Genomic DNA, 18,206 nt, shown 5'->3' with positions numbered 1-18,206 from the left:
TGGAAGGTTGATCGGTTGATTGGTGGACTGGTTGACTGATTGGCTGTTTGACTGGTTGACTGATTGACTGATTGTGGGGTGGACGAAGGGGATCTGTGTATTTATGCTTGTTGTGATTCTGGTTGTTGTAGGTTAGGCTGCGCTTCAAAGTTGTTACTGTGGAATATTATGCTGTTCGCCTGAAAAGCTCAGATCCCTAGCCTAGACGGTCTATTGCATTTACTCTCTGTCTCTCCTCTCTCTCGGCGTCCTGATCGATAGATTTCTCTTGATGAAGTCATGAAATAATATTTAATAATAATAAAACACCAACATCGATTCAATTTATTCCTTCCCCCTAGGTATTCTGTTTCGGTAATTCTTTTCGTTTTGTTTTCTTTTGGATGTTAATGCATATTTCAAGGCACACTAGCATTTACGACTGTACTTTCAATTAACTCTCTTTTTGTTTCCTTCCTTTCTCTCTTCTTTAGTTTGCTTATAGACTTTGTTCACGTTTCAATTATATTTCATTTTTTTATAATTATCTCTTGTTTTTTTTTTTTTATCATTTGATTTCATATTTTAATCGTATTATATAAATATTGCACAAATAAGAACAATTGTAGGTCAGTTTTAACAATAATAGCAAAAATTAATAAGAACAACTTTATAACTTAAACATATAGACTTAGCTTAGGATTGGTTGCGGTTCTTGTTTGTTTGTTTTGTTTGTTTCTATATATTCTTTTCGTTTGTTTCTTTTCTCTACGGTGATGAGCGTTTTCAGTGATTGAAGTTGAGGTTGATTGAAATCGAACGGAGCAACGATTGACTGGCAAACTGGCTGATTTTGAGTTGATTCTGATTGATCATGATAATGTCGTAGACTGTAGTTTTGGGATATATATTTTTTTTTTGTTTTTGTGTTAGTGATGCGACGCTGGTGGTGTGTGGGTGGGTGAATGGGTTGGTGGTGACAAGGTAATGGGTTGGTGGTGGCCCAAAAATTAAACACAAAATAAACATTTCTGCGGGTTCCATAGTATTTTGGTTTTGTAATCAAATTTTATTTAAATTTTGCTTCATCTTTGTTTATTAATCAAAAGAGGAGTGTGTGTGTGTGTGTGTTAAACTAAATTATGTGTAAGGAATAAAGTAAATAAGAAAATGTTCATTACAAGTAAGGCATTTATCTCTCTGCAGGTGAGTGTTTTGTATGTCTTTGTGAGTGTTTTTGTATATATATATATGATTAAGGGAATTTTCGTTTAAATGTGATGTTAACATCTTTTGTCTTTACACTGCCTTTCTAGGTAAGATATGTACATACAATCGTCGTGAAATGTTTGTGGAAAATAATGATTATAAATTGCACAATACTTAAAATTAAGAAGGGATATTTGTTGGTTGGTTGGATTTTTTTTTGTAATGAAGAAACCTCTAAATGAACGCTTTTTTATGTGAATATTTTACAAAGAATCTGTTTTTTTTTTTTTGCTTTAAGATATTGTGATGTATTTTTTTAGGTGAAAGAAAATGTAAGACTTAAAATTAAAATGTAAGAAACAAATGTGCTAAATTTACCAAAGAAATGTATAGTTAACAAAACGCAAAGTGACATTAGAAAAAAAATAAAAACTAAGAAGTGCAGTTCTCAGACTGGCAGCTAAAAAATCGCAATGTGTTTATATATATATATATATATATAAATAATATATAGAAAACAAAAGATAAGGAGATAACAAATCGGGAGCACAAAATCATAACCAAAAGGAGACTCACGTGCGCGCGCAACACATTAACACCACTCGATCCGATCGGATCTCTAAAACTAGACAACATTATCATGATCAACATCAACTGTAGTGTTCATTTACAGGGGTCGCAGTATATAGTAGGGACAATCGTAGGTGAATATATTAACAGCGATAAGCATTTATGGAGGGGGCAACAGAGAACAGGTAAGAAACAGAAACTGGTAACGAGAGCACGTAAAATGTCAACAAAGTCACTCATTATTATTATTATTACTTTTTCACTAGCCTGTTGCAGTTTTTCGTTTTTCTTTTTTGTCGTAGGGTTGTAGTAAAATATTTACCTTATTTCGAGGGTAAGTATCACCTGAAGTTTTCACTGAAAACGCTCGCTCATTGTATAATAGAAAACAGTTCAACTTTAGCTCAACATAATGCTAATTATTGGGTGTGTGTGGGTGTTGTGTGTAAGTGGTGGTGGCTTATATGTGTGTAGATAATATATAAACAAGACTCAACAACGGTGTACATGGGTATGCAATCATATAGCCCATGTATATGGTATAGAATTAAAAACAAAACACGCAACGCAAACATACGCATCACAAACAAAAACCCAAACAGTTTTCTCTCTAATGTAGCTTTCATTTTCGATTTAAATTTCAAAGAGCTTCGAATGCGATTCGATTTTCATTTCGAATTCAAATTCAACATTTGACAAACAAATGCAACAATGTATAGTAGAAGGTAAAAGGTAGTAGTAGATGGTATTATACAAATTTTCACTATTTCTCATATCAATTACATAACGTTTACTCGCGTTTTAGTTAAAGCAAAAGTTTTCGTTTTAGGTGAAGGCCTTGTTGCTTGGAACAGAGTTTACTCAAAAAGTGTACTTGGGGGGGCGGGGGATTTTGCAAATACATAATTATTATTTATTAATTGCTTAACTCTTAGCTGCACGCATAACAATTGGTGTTTCTCCTATACCTTTCTCGTTATTATTATTATAATATGTTTCTTGTTTGTATTACGTGTTCAGTGTTTTAGGGTTTTTGAGAAATTAACAATTTGGTTTTTAAGACGAAAAACTTGCTTGTGTGTGTATTGTTGGGGGATAGTTTGGTTGTTGTTGCTTTGCTTTTTTTTGCCTGTTTGTTTGTTTGTTGTTTGTTTCTTGGTTTCTTAGTTTGTTTGATGTTTGTTTGTTTGTTGTTCTGTTTAGTTTTGCTGGTTATATTATTAATTCACAACAGTGGTTAATGGAATTTGTCGCGCCCTCTTTGTCTCCTCCTCGTTGATTTTCTGTTCAATTAGATATTGCGCTTTGGCAATGGCACTCGGCTGACCAGTTATGGTAACAATGCGATTTCTAGTGCCAGGTGCGAATATGCCCTTTTTGGAAATTTGCACATTTGCGCCAGAAACATGTTGGATTTCAACTAAACTACGACCGTTCGGACCTGGAATATTTGCATCAGATTTATGTTAAATATTTTCTTTTAAGAACAATATAATGAGGGGTAATAAAAATGTGTAAAGTAGGGTATATATATATCAGTAGTATATGTGGGTTTATAATTATAGCTATATATATTGGGGAAAAGTTTAGCAGGCGGGCCAAAAATAAAACAAATCAAAGAATAAATGTATCAAAAATCAATAGCCATAAGCTTGGGGGGAGGGGAATGGTCAGGTGCCTAATAAACCTAATGACCTAACGACCTTACGACTGACACTGAGGTAAACATTAACTGCGCACGTGAATATGTAACGAATGTAAATCCAACAAAGATTATAATATGTACGCCTGGTTACCCAAGAATTGCACTAGCCAACTATATAGGTATATATAGCATGTTAGAAGAAATTCGTTAATCATAAACAAGATGGGGAAAAGTGAATGTCTTCAACCTAAAAACCTAACTGCTAAAGCTACTCTTTAAAACCTTAAGCTAACTGATGCTGCTGCTGCTGCTGCTCCTACTTCTGCTGTTCTGTGCGAATTTTCAGTGGGATTTTCGGGTTCAAGGTGTGGCCTGTGCTGGGTGGTGGATATGGGTGAGAGGCAAGAACTTGACTAGAAATTTCGCTATATAAGTTTCAATGGATTTATCTGTGGCTGAACGAACGCTCTGGAATGCAATGGGTAACGTAACTGATCGATCTCTCTCTGGAATGAGTCTGGAATGAAGTGCCTGTGTCTTTCTTGGCTATCTATGTCTATGTCTAATGGCTCTAATGGCTAATCAAAGGTGTATATGGAAGCGGGTTAAAAATGGAGGGGAACAGGAAACTCCTTGGGGAAGGGGAGGGGAAATAAAAATTGCGAAGTTGTCGGTGTCTCTCTGTTGGTTGGTTTTTGCAATTTTCTTTTTTCTTTTTAGTAGGGATAATAGTAAGGACGCGCACCTAGAATAGCGCCGATAATCACTTCCGGCACCTCAACGTTCTTGGAGTCCTTGGAGCTTAGGTCACCCGGTGTGGGGCTCTTGCTGAGACCGCCCAGCTGCGCCGTGGTCGCCGTGCCCGTGGCAGCCGTCAGCCCGAAACTGTTATTATTCAGCGAGACGGGCGTGGTGGCCGGCGCCGTGGCCGAGCCCAGGTGTCGGAATGGATCGAATTGCACAGCAGCAGCGTCCAGTTGCGTCTGCGTTGGCCGGCTCGCGGCGGCGGCAGCGGCCGCTGCTGCAGCATACTGCTCCAGATTCACCTGGCCAACGGCACCGAACACATTGCTGGCGGTGGCCGCGGATGCGGCGGCCGCTGTTTGCTGGTCCAGCGTCGTGACGCCAAGGAAATTGCCCAACGTTGAATGGGCGCCATTGGTATGCGGCACGCCCACACCCATGCCAAGAACGCCGTACTTGGCCAGCACGCCCAAAGCGTTGCAGACTTCCGTAGTAACGTTCTCCGAGTAGCCAGAGCCGCGCATGGCAACCTACAAAGATTTCAGAAGGTTAAATTATGAGTTTAAAAGATCTGTTGTAAAAACCCACCTTAATATGCTCCAATAGCTGAGTGGCAACAGCTAGATTGGGCGCCGGATTGGGGGCGCCCAGGTTGATGGACAAATTGATGCCGGTGCCGTTGACTAGCAGGCTGGCCGCAGAGTTCGCGCCGCCAATGGTGGTGCCCAGCGTGGAATTCAGCGAGGCGGTGCTCGAATTGATGGCGTTCTGGTTAGTGGCATACGGAGAGCCGGTCGGATTAAAGTTGGCCACCGGCCCGCTGACATCCGCATAGGAGACGTTCAGGCAAGTGCCCGACTGAGGATCCTCGACGATCTTCGAGAGGATCATCTTGCAGGCGTTCTTGTTATTCTCCTTGTCACCAATGATGGTGATGCAACGCTCCTGGAGCGAGACATCCTTGGGCTTCTGCGAGATCTGGACATAGGAGCCGCTCTCCTCCTTGATCTGTTTGATGAAAGCACCACCCTTGCCGATGATCATGCCGGCGGTGGAGTTAGGCACCAGGATCTTGACCTGCTTGTCGCGCTCCTGGGTCTGTTTCGACTCGGCATCGATGATCTTTGTGGTCAGGTCGGGCTTCTCACGGATCTTATCCATGATGAACTCCAACACGACCATGATGGCCTCCGTGGAGCCGGTGATCAGGCAAACGCGTTCAGTGGTGCCTGGGAATTAATTAGGAGATTAATTATCTGCTAGAGTAAAGAGGAGTAGGTGGACTCACCTGGATAAAAGTCATGAGACTTGGACATCTTGACCCTAGCACCCGTGTCCTTCTGCAGGGAGGCGATAGTCTCGCCACCTTTGCCAATGATGGCCCCGGAGGCCACTGCGGGCACCAGGATTTTCATGTGATACGTTGTCTCGCCTGCAAGCAAAGAGTCAAGAGGAGTTCACAGAGCGACCAATGGATTAGTCTCGTTGATTCTCATGGGAGAATTGGGGTTCATTTTTGGTTTTTTAGTTATTAGAATTAGAATTTAGAGTTAGAATTAGAATTGGATTTGGAATCAGATTCTGAATCGGAGGTACTGGGTACTGGTACTGGAGGTTAGTCTGTGCCCTCGGCTGTGGCAAAACATTCTAGTTCTGGCTCTGGTTATGGTTATACTCTGGGTTAGATCTAGTTTCTAGCTCATTCGGCAGGTTACAAATTAAAAATAATAACAGCATTTCAGCGTCGATCGCTTGGAGTTAGTTTTTGGTTTTGGTTATAGGTATGTTTTGGTGGCTTCGTACAGAGCGATTAGGTTTTTGGTGGCATGGGGTTATACGGCGTGTTATGGTGGCATATGTTGAGTCTGTTTCTGTGTGGCAAGCCATGAGGAGTTATGAGCTCGAGGTGAGATCGGATGAGGAACGGACAATGCTGTGGCGACACACGAAACACATGAGACCTGGCTTTGTGGCTCTTCCAACCCGGCGGAAGGTCGTCCGACCCTGATCGCAAAAGCAAAACACAAACGAAAACGAACGAACGTACGAGTATTTTTTTTTTTATGGAAAAAATGTAAGCTAAAGCCAAAGTCGGTCAAAGGGTCGAAGGTTAATGGTCGTCAGTAGAGTCAAAATTAAAATCAGTTATCCAAAGTCAAGCTCAAAGCGCGCTCGAGTTACAGATTGAGAGGTACAGATACAGATACAGAAAAACGACAGATAGAGCTACGGCTTTAGTTCGGTATTAATCTTTAATTAGTCGATCTTATTTTTTTTTTTTTTTTTAAAGATATTTTTGGCTAAACAAAGATGGATTTAATGGTATTTAATGAAAGTGTGACAAAGCTTACCATGATGAATATGATTATTGTTATTATTTTCAATTTCAACCTCAATTCCAGAACAAACTGACTCACCTGAAATGGAAAGAGAAGAACGGAAACAATGATTATAAGTTGGGATTTGCAGCTTTAGCATGATATATATATGAGGGCAGATGAATGGGAAAAACGAATTACGACAAATGAAGTACGAAATACGAAAGCATGGTCACAGTGAAGCCTCTCGCTATGATCTCATACAACGACGACGACAACCCCCAAGTCGCTGCCAGTAAACAACAAACAAATTTCAATTAATAAAATGTGTCAAGCGGAGACGCTCTATTACACAAGCAAAAGAGACAACAAAGTGATCCGAGCGCGTTGCACCTGACTGGCTGCCACCATGCATCGGTCTCTGTGTCGCCGCCTGAGCTGACTTGGGGCGGTCCAAGACGTTGGCACTCGCCTGGTTTAAATTTAGCCCGGCTCCCCCAGCTCCTCCCTCGAAATCTATGTCGTCTTGCTCGGCGTCGAGTGTCCTTCAAAAGTATTTCTCTAATTAGATACAGCACACTGGCACACACACACACCACACGCACACTCTGAGGCGATGACATTGCGGTGGGTTGGCGGGTTGAATATTGGACCATTTGCCCTGCTTTACATGCATGTGTGAAAATGTGCGATTTGCAAAGAATTTGCAATGTGCAAAAAAGCGAGAGGAGGAGGAGGAGAAGGAGGACTAGCAGCGAAAGCGAAAAACCCACATACTTAGCACCATGCTGGCCAATTTCCGCCTCAGTACAGGCTCATCGCACTCGAATAATTGAAAGTGCGCCGGACGCATCTGTCAGTTATCTATCATCTATCTGTTCAGAGAGAGAGAGAGCGGAGGAGGATGCAGATGCAAAAAAAAATCTAAGAAATGCATAGCTAAAACACAATAAATTGTGCGGTCAGCGGGGGTAAAAATACTCGTAAATAAAAAGAAGGGAAACGAAACAACAGAGTTGGCCATTTGCTTAGCGATTTTATGGGCCACAAAGGACCAAGTCTGCCTTGCCGTTGACACTGTGCAGCAGCAGCTTAAATTATGTGACTGTCATAAATAACACTTGCAGACCGCCCATGGAGCGATGCAGGAAGCGGTTGCAGTAGGAACAAAAGGAGGAGGAGCAGCTTGCAGGAGGCAGACTGGCGACTAATTTCGTATGCATGGTGTGCAGGATTGGTCGGGGGAAACTAGGCTAACGACAAGCTGTGGCACAAGCTTTGTGGCGGAGCAGGAGCAGCAGCAGGAGCAATCTGCAGCACGCAAATTGTTAAAGCAAAGTCTCGGCGTCAAGTGCTTGTCGCGTACCACGCGACGTATGCGTAATGTGGCGACATGTGACACGCGAATAAGCGATTGGATCCTGTAAGGGGAAGTAAACAAAGTTCCTGGTTTTTTCCTAGCCATAAGGAGGTGTTGCAAAAATCCTATTTAAACCAAAATGCTACAAAAACCATTAGTCAACGTAAATCGAAATTTATAGCCTGCATTTGCTCGGGGAGTCTTAAAAGCTAAGCTTGTAAATCGATTGAAGTGGGGAGTTTAACCATATTTCGATATTACAAGGCCCTTAAAATAATTTTTAAAATATAGCTTAGGTTATTTTAAGACTTTTGAAAATGTATCTAAACCATTGGAGAAAATATTTCGAAGTTTATTGCCTGCACTTGCTGGGGACTTAAATCAAGCTAAGCTTGTAAATCGACAAAGTGGGTGTTTTCTCTACCCTCTTGCCATATTTTGGTATAAAAATGTATCTAAAATGATCTTTAAAATATATTTTAAGCTATTTAAAGAATTCTAAAGATGTTTCTGAACAAAAACCCAGTTTTAAACCCATTTAACTTTACTTATTTTCATTATTCCCCTCTCCATATTTAGTATCTCTTGAGGCAAAATTCCAAACAAAATCCACCGCATGCCATAAATCTTTATGCAACACACATGAATCACTAGGGCATGCTCGGCTGAAGGAAAGTGGACGCAGGTTTATACATAAGACATAATATTTTAAGGCACATTCAAAATTGAAATGGACGCCCACATAAAAGCGTACGATTAGCATATGAGATTTTATATATAGTCGATTGTGGCTGTTTGCTTGTTGGTTGATTTTTTTCTCGTGGCTTTTTTATGCGATTTTTTGTTTTGCTGCTTAGTTTTTTTTTATATTTTTTATGAGTGTTTGTTTGTTGGTTTTATATCGTGTGTTTCGGAATGTGTGCTGGATTGGATGTTGGTGATATTTGGATTATTCTCTTTCAAAAACTTTCAACGCAATGTTAATGGATAATTCATTTATAGCTTGGCGGCTTCTTGGGCGACGTTCGGTTCGGTTCGTTTGTTTGACATTTGTTTAGGTTCAGTTTTTTTTCTCTCTTTTTTTTTATAGAGTTTTTCAAGTTTTCAAGTTGCTGGCGGCTTTTAGAATGAGGCGACGTGGTGATTGATGCTGTTGCTGTTGTTGATTGGTTGGTTGGTTGGTTGGTTGTAGCGAGCTCGATAGTTATAGATATAGAGAAGTGGTGTACATTTTATGTAGGGTGTATATATATATAGTAGAGGAAGTTGTGCGCAACTTTGATAGTTTTATGCTGATGCTGATTGCGTTTTTTATTTATTTTGATTTGAGCATATACTCGGGGACTCACCGTAACACCAGCAGGAGGCAGTCTTATAGTTGCCCAGCGTGGGCGTTGACGCTGCTACAGATGCTGTGACCGCTGCTGCTGCTGTTGCTGCTGCCACAATTGCTGGCGGTGTGTTGGCACCTGGGGTGGCATTGGGGGAGGCACCATTCTCGCTGAGCGGCGACGACTGTTGCTGCTGCAGGTCCATCTGATGGTGCAGAACATGACTGGGGTTAGCCTGGCTCTGTTGCTGCTTATAGCTATGAACGGCTAATGAGTATGCAGCTCTATGGGGGCTGATGTTGCTAATGTTGCTTATGTTGATGCTGCCGCTGTTGCTGCTGCTGCTGCTGCTGTCGCTGCTGCTTTTGTTGCTGCTGCTGCTGGCCAGCGAGTGTGTGGATGAGGGCGACGACGTGGTATTGTTGTTGTTGTTGTTGTTGGTGGAATGTCGTGGCTGATAGTTACAAGCTAATTGCTGCATATGTGTGGGCGTTGATTGCTGATATCGGTATGTGAAATGTTGTGGCTGTGGCGGGCTCTCTGGCTCTGGCTGCTCGTAATCAAAGCCCAAATGCTGCATCAGCAGCTCAGCATCTCCATCCAAGGCCGCCTTCATAATACTCTCCATATTTTGCGGAATTATTCACGTTCCCAGTTCAGTCTTCTCTTGCAATATATATTTAAATATATATATATATCGATTCTCTGCCTCGTTTCCTTATTTATTAAATTATTTTGTTTGGATTGTGGTTTTTCAACTGCTTTTACTCGTTGATATATTTTGATAAAGGGTTGCTCTGTTTCGATTTACTCTACGCGCTTTCCAATTATTAAACTTGTTCAATAAACGAAAGAAAAAGAAATGGAAAATTTGTTTAAATTAAGCTGACTTTTCATGGGTTTCACAGACACGCAGCATGGATTAGGCGGGGGCGAGCGGGAGATATATGGAATTTGTATTCTATGTATTCTATATGTCTCCGCCTCGCATTTCCTTGATTTTTGAAACGCATTAATGGCAGTTTGTAAGGCTTTTGTGCATTGTTTGCTTCTCTTTTTTGTTTAGTTTAGTTTTTGTTTTAAGGATAATGCTCTCAATGATGATGCGGTGGTTGTAAGTTTACATATATATATATATATAGTTTTATATTTATATATAGAGAGATAGAGAGAGAGAGATCAGGTTGATAGAGTGGTGACTTCGCAGTGGTTTAGTAGGTTGCTTCGACTTCCGGATGATGGCTTTTGAATTAATTCGATTTTGGTTGAATAGCTGGCGCTGATATTGATATATTGATATATTGACATGTTGATATTGGTGTTCTTGGATGGGCAGTTGGATTGATTTTAGTGTTGTTCTGTTGGTGCCTGTTCTTGGGTTTCTTTTGATGGTTCTGGTTAAATATATATTCTGATATTTTGTACGATAACAACAACAACGATTACGATGCTTTAAATATATTATATTGTCATAATATATATATGGTATATATAGTATAGAAGTAGGCAGAGTGTGTAGGACAGACAGAGACAGAGAAAGCGGCAGCAGCAAGCTTCAGCAAAGGTTTAGATTCTTCTGTCTCGCAACCTATATTTATATTTGAATCACAGGACATGGGCTTTCTTTACAGGATTTTTGATGACATTTGGTGCTTTGATGGGAGATAGAGAGAGCATGTCCATGATGGCGGTTGTTAATGGCGATATAGAGTTACACAACATCCAAAAATGCTATGGAAGACATTTAGAAAACAAAGCCAAGGCTTTTTACCATTCAGGAGCTAATACCAGGTGGAGTTGGATTCGATCGAGGAGGTGGAGCTGTTCCTATAATACTCGATGACGATGATGCTGATGCTGCTGCGTTGCGTTGATTTGTAATTGCATTTGCATTTGCTTGGTGCTTTTCTTTTTATTCTTATTCAGTCGTTGTTTCAGGTTGATTAATAACTTTTCGGTTTTGGATATTTAATTATATAATTGGTTACTTGCGTAGCTTTATCACAACATTTTTCCAGCAACTGCTTTTCTTTTTTTGTTTAGCTTTTTCTTTGAGATTATATCACATTTGAGTTGAGTTCGGTTGAGTTCGGTTCTCATTGGTTTTTTCGTGGGAATGCTGCTGTTGCTGATTTCGGGGAGATTTTGATTTATTCGCGGCCATAGGAGAACTGTCGCCTTTATTTGTTATTTTTTAATAGCTATTTCTGTATTTTTTGCTAATCGCACGCTTAAGTGGGGGACAACAACAACAGAAACAAAAACAACTGTTCGTGATTATTGAGAATATACTTTATACGTTTGTTTTTTTTTTTTACTGTTTTTTACTTTGTGTGTGTCGTTTTTTGTTCGTTTTTTTCCCGCTCTGAGCTGTGTGTGGCATGCACATCAATTTATTTTTATATTCTGTGTAGTATCTATAATTATATTTGCGCTACGGTTGGCTTTTTTCGTCGATAATTACAAGCACATTTATATGCATGGACGGTAATGGTTTTAAATAACAAAAAATAACAAAATAATAACGAGAAATAAAAACGGTAATATGTAGTACACAATATGGAACGCTGTAACAAATATATATCATGGTCGGATGGAATTGAGCGAATTGAAAGCATTTTAATTGATGAAGAGCAGCGGAAGTCCCTTGATAAGGCCAGAAGCTGGAAATGATGGGGAAGGTGGGTGGGGGATAGCCCAAGGTCTACTCTATTTTTCGATTGAACTTCAGCCTTCACTGCGTTTAAATCGAAACTCACACAAGCATTAAATGAGGGATTACCAAGCCAAGCAAGACAATAGTTAAAAATATACAAAATATAATTTTGACTAATCTCCCTAAACAAATTAATGACTGAATTCGAATTATAAAGATAAATAAATAATAATACAAATGTCAGAAATGGAAATTGTAAAAAGTGGGCGTCACAGTCAACGTGGCAATACCTTCATGAGATCATCAAGCCAGGCAGACCCTTTCGAGGTCTCAAAAAATTGATTTATTGTGCTAGCCATTGAGAAGTTGGCCTGAAGTCGGGCTGAGAGCAAAAACACCTGCCTGAAAGTGTTGCCAAATGGCAGCCAAATTAACAACTGGTTGGCAATAGCCGAACTCGGGGCTTACACAATGAAGCTGGAAGCTGAAACAGAAGCTAAAGTCAAAGCTAAGTCGATGCTGAGGCTATGGAAAATAGCTGGAGCCGAGCTCCGAATTTCTGGCACGCATAAATAACACATTTTTCGGGGCAAAATGCTAAAGACATTTTCGCCAAAAATGCCAAGACGGACACGGACAACAAAAGACGCGCCAGCAAGAAGACTTGCCAAGAAAAATAAAAGTAAAATGCCCGCACGTCTTTGGAGTGGCTTGCGATTTTATTTCTATTTCTTTTTAGTTTTTTGGCTTTTTCTCTTTCTTTTTCGGCTTTATTTTATTATTTGTTATTTTACTTAATTTTTTTTTCTTATTTTTTTCGTTTCGTTTTGGAGCAACTTGAGCGGTTTGGGCATGGCCACAACGAGTGTCTCAACTTATTTTTGGCTTTTTCAAAGGCAAAGACACACACACACAGTCGCAGAGATACGAGTAAGTGAGACATGTTTGCCCACATTCAAATCATTTTTTTCAAGGTTAGGTTTTGCCGCCGTTTTGCTTCCCGCATTTCAAGTCAACAATTGTAGTTTTTTTTTTATTTTTGGAAGCTCAAGTACTCGTCAGCGTGACTCTCGAGTTAATTACTGGCAACTAACTCGAAATTGATTTCAAGAATCAACTGATAAAGCCCGATTCAAACCGATCCGAGCCTGAGTTCCAGCTAAGGTCAAACTTCACCTCGAGTTGTCGTGCTTGTCTAGTGCTTTTTGTGGGCTTCTGTCCACTTTGAATAATCATTATGCCTGGCATTGAACTGAATTCATAGCTGGCTGTGCGTAGTGTGTATGTGTGTGGTGTGTGTGGTGTGTGTTTGCTGTGAGTGGGTTTGGTTTTCAGCGATTAGCAAATATTTATGGAAAAGTGTAACCAATTCCAAGTCGATAAAAGGGAGAACACCGAAGGCGACCTTGAAATGCTAGATAAACGCCACACTCATTGACAAGACGTTAATTGCCATTGCTGTGTTGCCTAATATTAATATAGGAATATTACGCATACGCAGTGTAAGCTCCTGGCAAATAGCAAATGAGATAAACCCTATAATTACCAATGCACACGCTAATTACCAAGGTCAACACGGGAAAAGAGAGCGAGAGAGAAGCCAGCTCAGGTGCAAAAGATACTAAGATACTAGGGTACTAAGGTACTGTGAGAGATATCATCTAGGGGGGGAGGGCACGTACAGAAGCTGGCTGGCTGGAGCTGAAACGATGGCTGGTGCTGAAGCTGATGCTGCTGCTGATGCTGGTGGATGAGCTGATGCCCCAGCTGCTGTGGGCTCGTACTCAGATCCTGCTGCATGCTGGACGTCGACGTTGTTCTGGCAAACAACATGCTGCTGCCAACTGCGCGGGAGTTGTGTGTGTTGTATTTTTTATGGATTTCAAATTCAAAAGGCAAGCGATTGCCAGCGAGCGAGCGCACGAAACGAACGACAAAACCGCACTGAAGAATTCCAAAGACGGGGCCCAGACTCAAGCATAGAGTTTGGAGAAGAGAGTAGCGCCGGAGAATTGGAGAGCGGGCCGGAGAGCCGCTACAGCTGCAGAGAGGAGAGTCAACGCTGCGGCGTTATGTGAGTCAGCACGATCATGGGCAGATGATGATATAGCCTGTCTGTGTGCGTATGATCTAATGCTGCCCCTGCTGCTGATTGCCTCACATCATTCCATGTCACTCGGTTCATTATCAGAGAAAAGAAGCAATAGCAAAAGGGAACCTCAAAAAGAGACATAGGGAAAGAGAGAGAGAGAGAGAGAGAGAGGAAGAGAGGAAAAGGGAGCGTGTGTCGAAAATAGAAACTGCTGTGGCAACATGTGATACCGAAACGGAGCCAACGTGATAAGCCAGCGGCGGAAAGAGTGAACGTGTCACGTTTTTCAGTCAGAAATCCAAAATCGGATTGGCCAAACAATGAGTAAATGAAATAGCCGAGTTAGTTAAGCTATTCATAAGAAAGAAATCTTGGTATACACTGCGTATGCTTAATATGGCAGCTGCCAACCTGGCGTATGCGTAATTTAACAGTAGAGAAGAAGCCTCCCCCAGTGATGACCCAATTATCCAGATTGGCCTAACCTGCTCCCTTTAGTACCTTCTTTTTTGTGGCCTAATCACTGGCCCTAAAAGAAAGCCACTCGAGTTATTAGTAGGCCACTCGAGAGGCTGTGCAAGTGCAACAACACACACACACCTACATAGCACCGATGGCCACTTGAGTGGCAACAACAATGGTGCATAAAACTAAGAATAAGGTAACCCAAAAACACAGGCCAAACACAGGCCACACACATGCAGGGACAGAGAGAGATACAGGCTCTGATTGTGGCCAAAACATAGAGGAAGAGGAGAGAGAGAATGGGGGGAGAAAGAGCAGCCCTGAGGCAGTAAACGCACTTGAGATTCGGCCAGGCAACAGACGTTGCAGCAGAAGCTGTAGCTGGCCAAAAGCCCACCCAGCTTATGCAGGGCAGCAGGCTTCACTCAAGGACGTTCCTCTGGCACTTGGCTCATGTGGCTGAGGCTGTAGCTCCGGCTGCTGTGGCGGCTGCAATGGCGCCAAATGCTGCAGTGCAGGCCTCCACGATTCTCACCACTGCGCAGGACCTTTTTCCTAGGCAAACACGAACAGGGACACGACCACGGACACGGACACGAGTACACGCACACACTTCGCACACCCGCATTGTCATCAAAGTAGGTCAACCGTTTGCCATGCTGTCAACGAGAGCAGCAGCACCACCAGCTCACGTTGCTCTCGCCCGGAGAGCAGCAGCTGCGTTAGTTTTGGCTCTCGCATCATGGAACACCCCCGCACAGCAGCAGCAGCTTGCTAGCATTGATTACATAAGCCCCCAGACCGAGGCCCAGAACGAGTAGCACCATACCAGGTCCCAGGACCGACAGGTTGACCCACCAACCACCCCACTTTTACTGCATTTCCTTTGCAGCAGCAGCAGCAGCACCGACTGACGCACTCGGACCCAAACCCTAACCAGCCCTGACAGCCATAAATAACAATGAAAACTGAGAAAAAAAAAATTACTTATACATATATAAGAGAGCAGAAAAAAAAACAGTGAAAACCAAATAAATAACCAACAAATGAGCGACTGTCGAGGCAGCTAAGCAAATAAATTGTTTGAAAACTAATAAATAACGTGTGTAAATACCCAAACCGAACGCATATGACCGGCCGAGACACAATGGCTTCAATGGTGGCTAATTAATAACAAATGCCCAGCTGAGCACATATCTATAATATCCAACTAAATGGGAGTGCAGCAGCCGAACAGCTGATAAAACGGTCTCATTTCAAAAGACAAACACGAATTTGTTACCAAAAAACTAAACCATAAATTGGTGGCTTGGAAAACAGAGTCACGAATTATAATAATAATAACAATAATAAATTCATATTTATCTATCTAAAAAAACTTGAACTTACGCAAACAGAATTTCCGCATTCCAACTCGATACAAACTTAAGAATTTTGATGCAACAAAACATTAGGGAATGTGACTATGTACTTATTGCATTAATTTGGGATGAGTTTCCTTTTCTTTTTTTTTTTGTTTTCTCGATTTATGTTGGTGTATATTCTGTGTGATACGTATTACTCGATGCCTGCTGTGTGCGAAATTTAAACTGCCCTGTCAACTCGGGTTTCTCAGTTCAAAATTTTTGAAAACTTCCACTTCCAATTGGTCTGAGCAATTAAGAAATTCGAAAAGCTTCGACTTTGGTATCTGAGTATCAAAAGCGGCTATAGCATTTACACCTTTGCTATTTTGGTGGCTATGACGACAGGTACTTCGATTGCGTCGCTCGCTGGCTCGCTCACCTTGGAGCTGCCAGCTGGTTTCGAGCCAAGCAAATCATGCAAAGCAACTAGTTAATAGCTGGACGCCAAAGCTAGCATTTGGATTTGGGTTTTCGTTTTTGGGTTTGGCAATGGACAAAGCTTCTTCATCTCCATATGAATGGCAGTGGTGGTGGTGACCCACTCACCCAGCTAAGGGGCATCCATCAGCTGTCCCGTCAAATGCCCAGAGAGCTCAGGGCCGGTCTAGCACTTGTATCTAATTGCAGGCCATTGATGAGCTAAAACTGAAACTGAAACCGAAACCGAAACCGAGGCTGCTGCTGCTGCAGGATTGCAACTGGAGGTCGCTGCAAAAATGGGTCAAACTGGGCCCAACTGGGCCCTGTCTGGGCAACCAAATCCTGCGCAAAGGACCACATGCCAGTAGTTGTCATATACGGATGGGTCCTCGGGGCGTATACGCCATATCTCTATCTCTGGCTTAATTACAAATCAAAGTCTGTCCGTCCGTCTGCTTGACTGTCTGTGTGTCGGTTACAAAACTGACATCGAACGTATTGGGGGCAAACTGCAAATGAATTTCTCGTGCTGATTAATTGAAAACTTAACACACACAAAGACAACAAGAAGCAAACGAAATCATAGATACTATATAGTGAGAAAGAGGAGGGGTATTGCAGTGACAACAACAACGACAGTGACTATATAACAAAGAAGGGCAGGAATACGGAACGGAACGGTACGGAAAAGCACGTCACGATCGGCAAAAAGTTAGGCAAATAAATTGTATGAGTTATTTATACGGCTCGCAGATAAAGATAGATAACGAACGAGAGATAGATAGACAGATAGAGCAGGATAGAGAGATAGGAAGACAGAGAGGAAGAGCGCGATATAATGGTAAATGCAAGAGCGATTGACAATATTCTTCTTAAACTGTTACTCCAATTTTTTAACTGCTTTCGAAATGAATTTGGATTATGAATTCTTTTACATTTTTTTTTTTTTTTTTTTTTGATTCTGAATTTGGATTTTGATTTTTGGATTGATTTGATTTGGTCAACTTACCGGAACTGAAATGTGAGCGTTTAGTTTGTTCATTTTCCGGATCGGAATCGAGTGGCCTTTTGCGTGAATCGCCGATTTCAGGACTTGGACATGTCTCCATGGTAGCGTCTTCGGCCATTTTTAACTGAATGTTGCTGGTTTTGGTTATCGACTTTGACTGATGATTTGCTTTAGCTAAGGCTATAGCTTATGCTTATGCTTTTGCTTATGTTTTTGCTTTTGCTTTTGCTTTGCTTTGGGTTTCTGTTACGGTTTACTGTTCTGTTTTCTGAGTCTCGTTGGAGTTGAGTAGCCTTTGAATTGGATTGGATTTTGAATTGAATTGGTTTGGAGTTCGATTTGATTCGATTTTTATTTTTTGGTTAAACAAGAGTTCGATGTTTGGTAATGAGGCGTCTGTTTAGCTTGGTTTTATTTGGCTTTTGGCTTGATTGGTATTGTTTTGGTTTGATAGATAGAGCGAGAGCGAGAGCGAGCGGGCGATCGTCAGTAACTGTTTAGTACTCCTACTCGTCCTTGTCCTGGTCCAAGTCCTCGTCCTTGTCCTTGTCCAATGAATGCGATGCTGTGCGATGCGATGCGATGCGATGCCTTATCGGGGTGGATCCTCAGCGGGCATCTGAGATATAGAGAGAGAGTGTGATGGGCTATGCGGATGAGGTCCTTTGGTCCTTGCTATCGATCGCTCCCAAAATATGCCTCACAGATTTTAATCTATATTTATTCACGATCCTTCTAGATTTGCAATGTTTTTTCTATTTCATATTTTTGTTATTGGTTTATTTTTGTGGTTTTGTGGTGGAATGTGCGATTTTTGTTTTTAACGTTTATATGAAAAAAAGAAAAAGAAAAAAATATTTATGAGTGAATTATGCAGCAATAATAAATATACATACATACAGTAAACATTTAGGCAATATATAGGTATGTAATTCGGCATTAAACTGGTAAGTAAGATATAGATACAGTTGTCAGAGTGGCAATATGCATTTCTCGATTTGT

General features: G+C 41.3%; 1 protein-coding gene across 7 annotated transcripts; it reads right to left on the bottom strand.

Moving 5' to 3' along the window:
- Window positions 1–799: 799 nt before the first annotated feature.
- On the bottom strand, window positions 800–17,959 carry ps (RNA-binding protein Nova-1-like protein passilla). 7 transcript variants are annotated; one of them, XM_070286590.1, is made up of 6 exons: window positions 17,205–17,959; window positions 9,175–9,361; window positions 5,436–5,579; window positions 4,736–5,376; window positions 4,149–4,677; window positions 800–3,199 (listed from the first exon to the last, which is right to left on the bottom strand). In XM_070286590.1, the coding sequence occupies exons 1-6, from the start codon at window positions 17,235–17,237 to the stop codon at window positions 2,979–2,981; spliced, it is 1,755 nt and encodes a 584-aa protein (XP_070142691.1). In that variant the 5' UTR covers window positions 17,238–17,959; the 3' UTR covers window positions 800–2,978. The 7 variants fall into 7 exon arrangements, with proteins under 7 accessions (XP_070142691.1, XP_017020429.1, XP_017020434.1 ...); XM_017164940.3 differs by lacking the exon at window positions 9,175–9,361 and adding an exon at window positions 6,499–6,564 and having other exon boundaries at window positions 17,205–17,956; XM_017164945.3 differs by lacking the exons at window positions 9,175–9,361; window positions 17,205–17,959 and adding exons at window positions 6,499–6,564; window positions 15,759–15,953.
- Window positions 17,960–18,206: the final 247 nt, after the last annotated feature.

Source organism: Drosophila kikkawai, chromosome 3R, assembly GCF_030179895.1.
Source record: "Drosophila kikkawai strain 14028-0561.14 chromosome 3R, DkikHiC1v2, whole genome shotgun sequence".
Taxonomy (NCBI): Eukaryota; Metazoa; Arthropoda; class Insecta; order Diptera; family Drosophilidae; genus Drosophila; species Drosophila kikkawai.
The sequence above is the reverse complement of the archived record's forward strand: the minus strand, read 5'-3'. Positions and strand labels throughout refer to the sequence as shown.

Bases quoted from the DNA above. Each gene is read 5' to 3' on its own strand.
- ps (XM_041776493.2), bottom strand. From the start codon at position 9,784: ATGGAGAGTATTATGAAGGCGGCCTTGGATGGAGATGCTGAGCTGCTG. The intron at 5,580-6,498 runs GTAAGCTTTGTC...CTTTGCTTGCAG, and splicing joins CAATAATCATATTCATCATG to GCGAGACAACGTATCACATG. The intron at 5,377-5,435 runs GTGAGTCCACCT...ATTAATTCCCAG, and splicing joins GTCTCATGACTTTTATCCAG to GCACCACTGAACGCGTTTGC.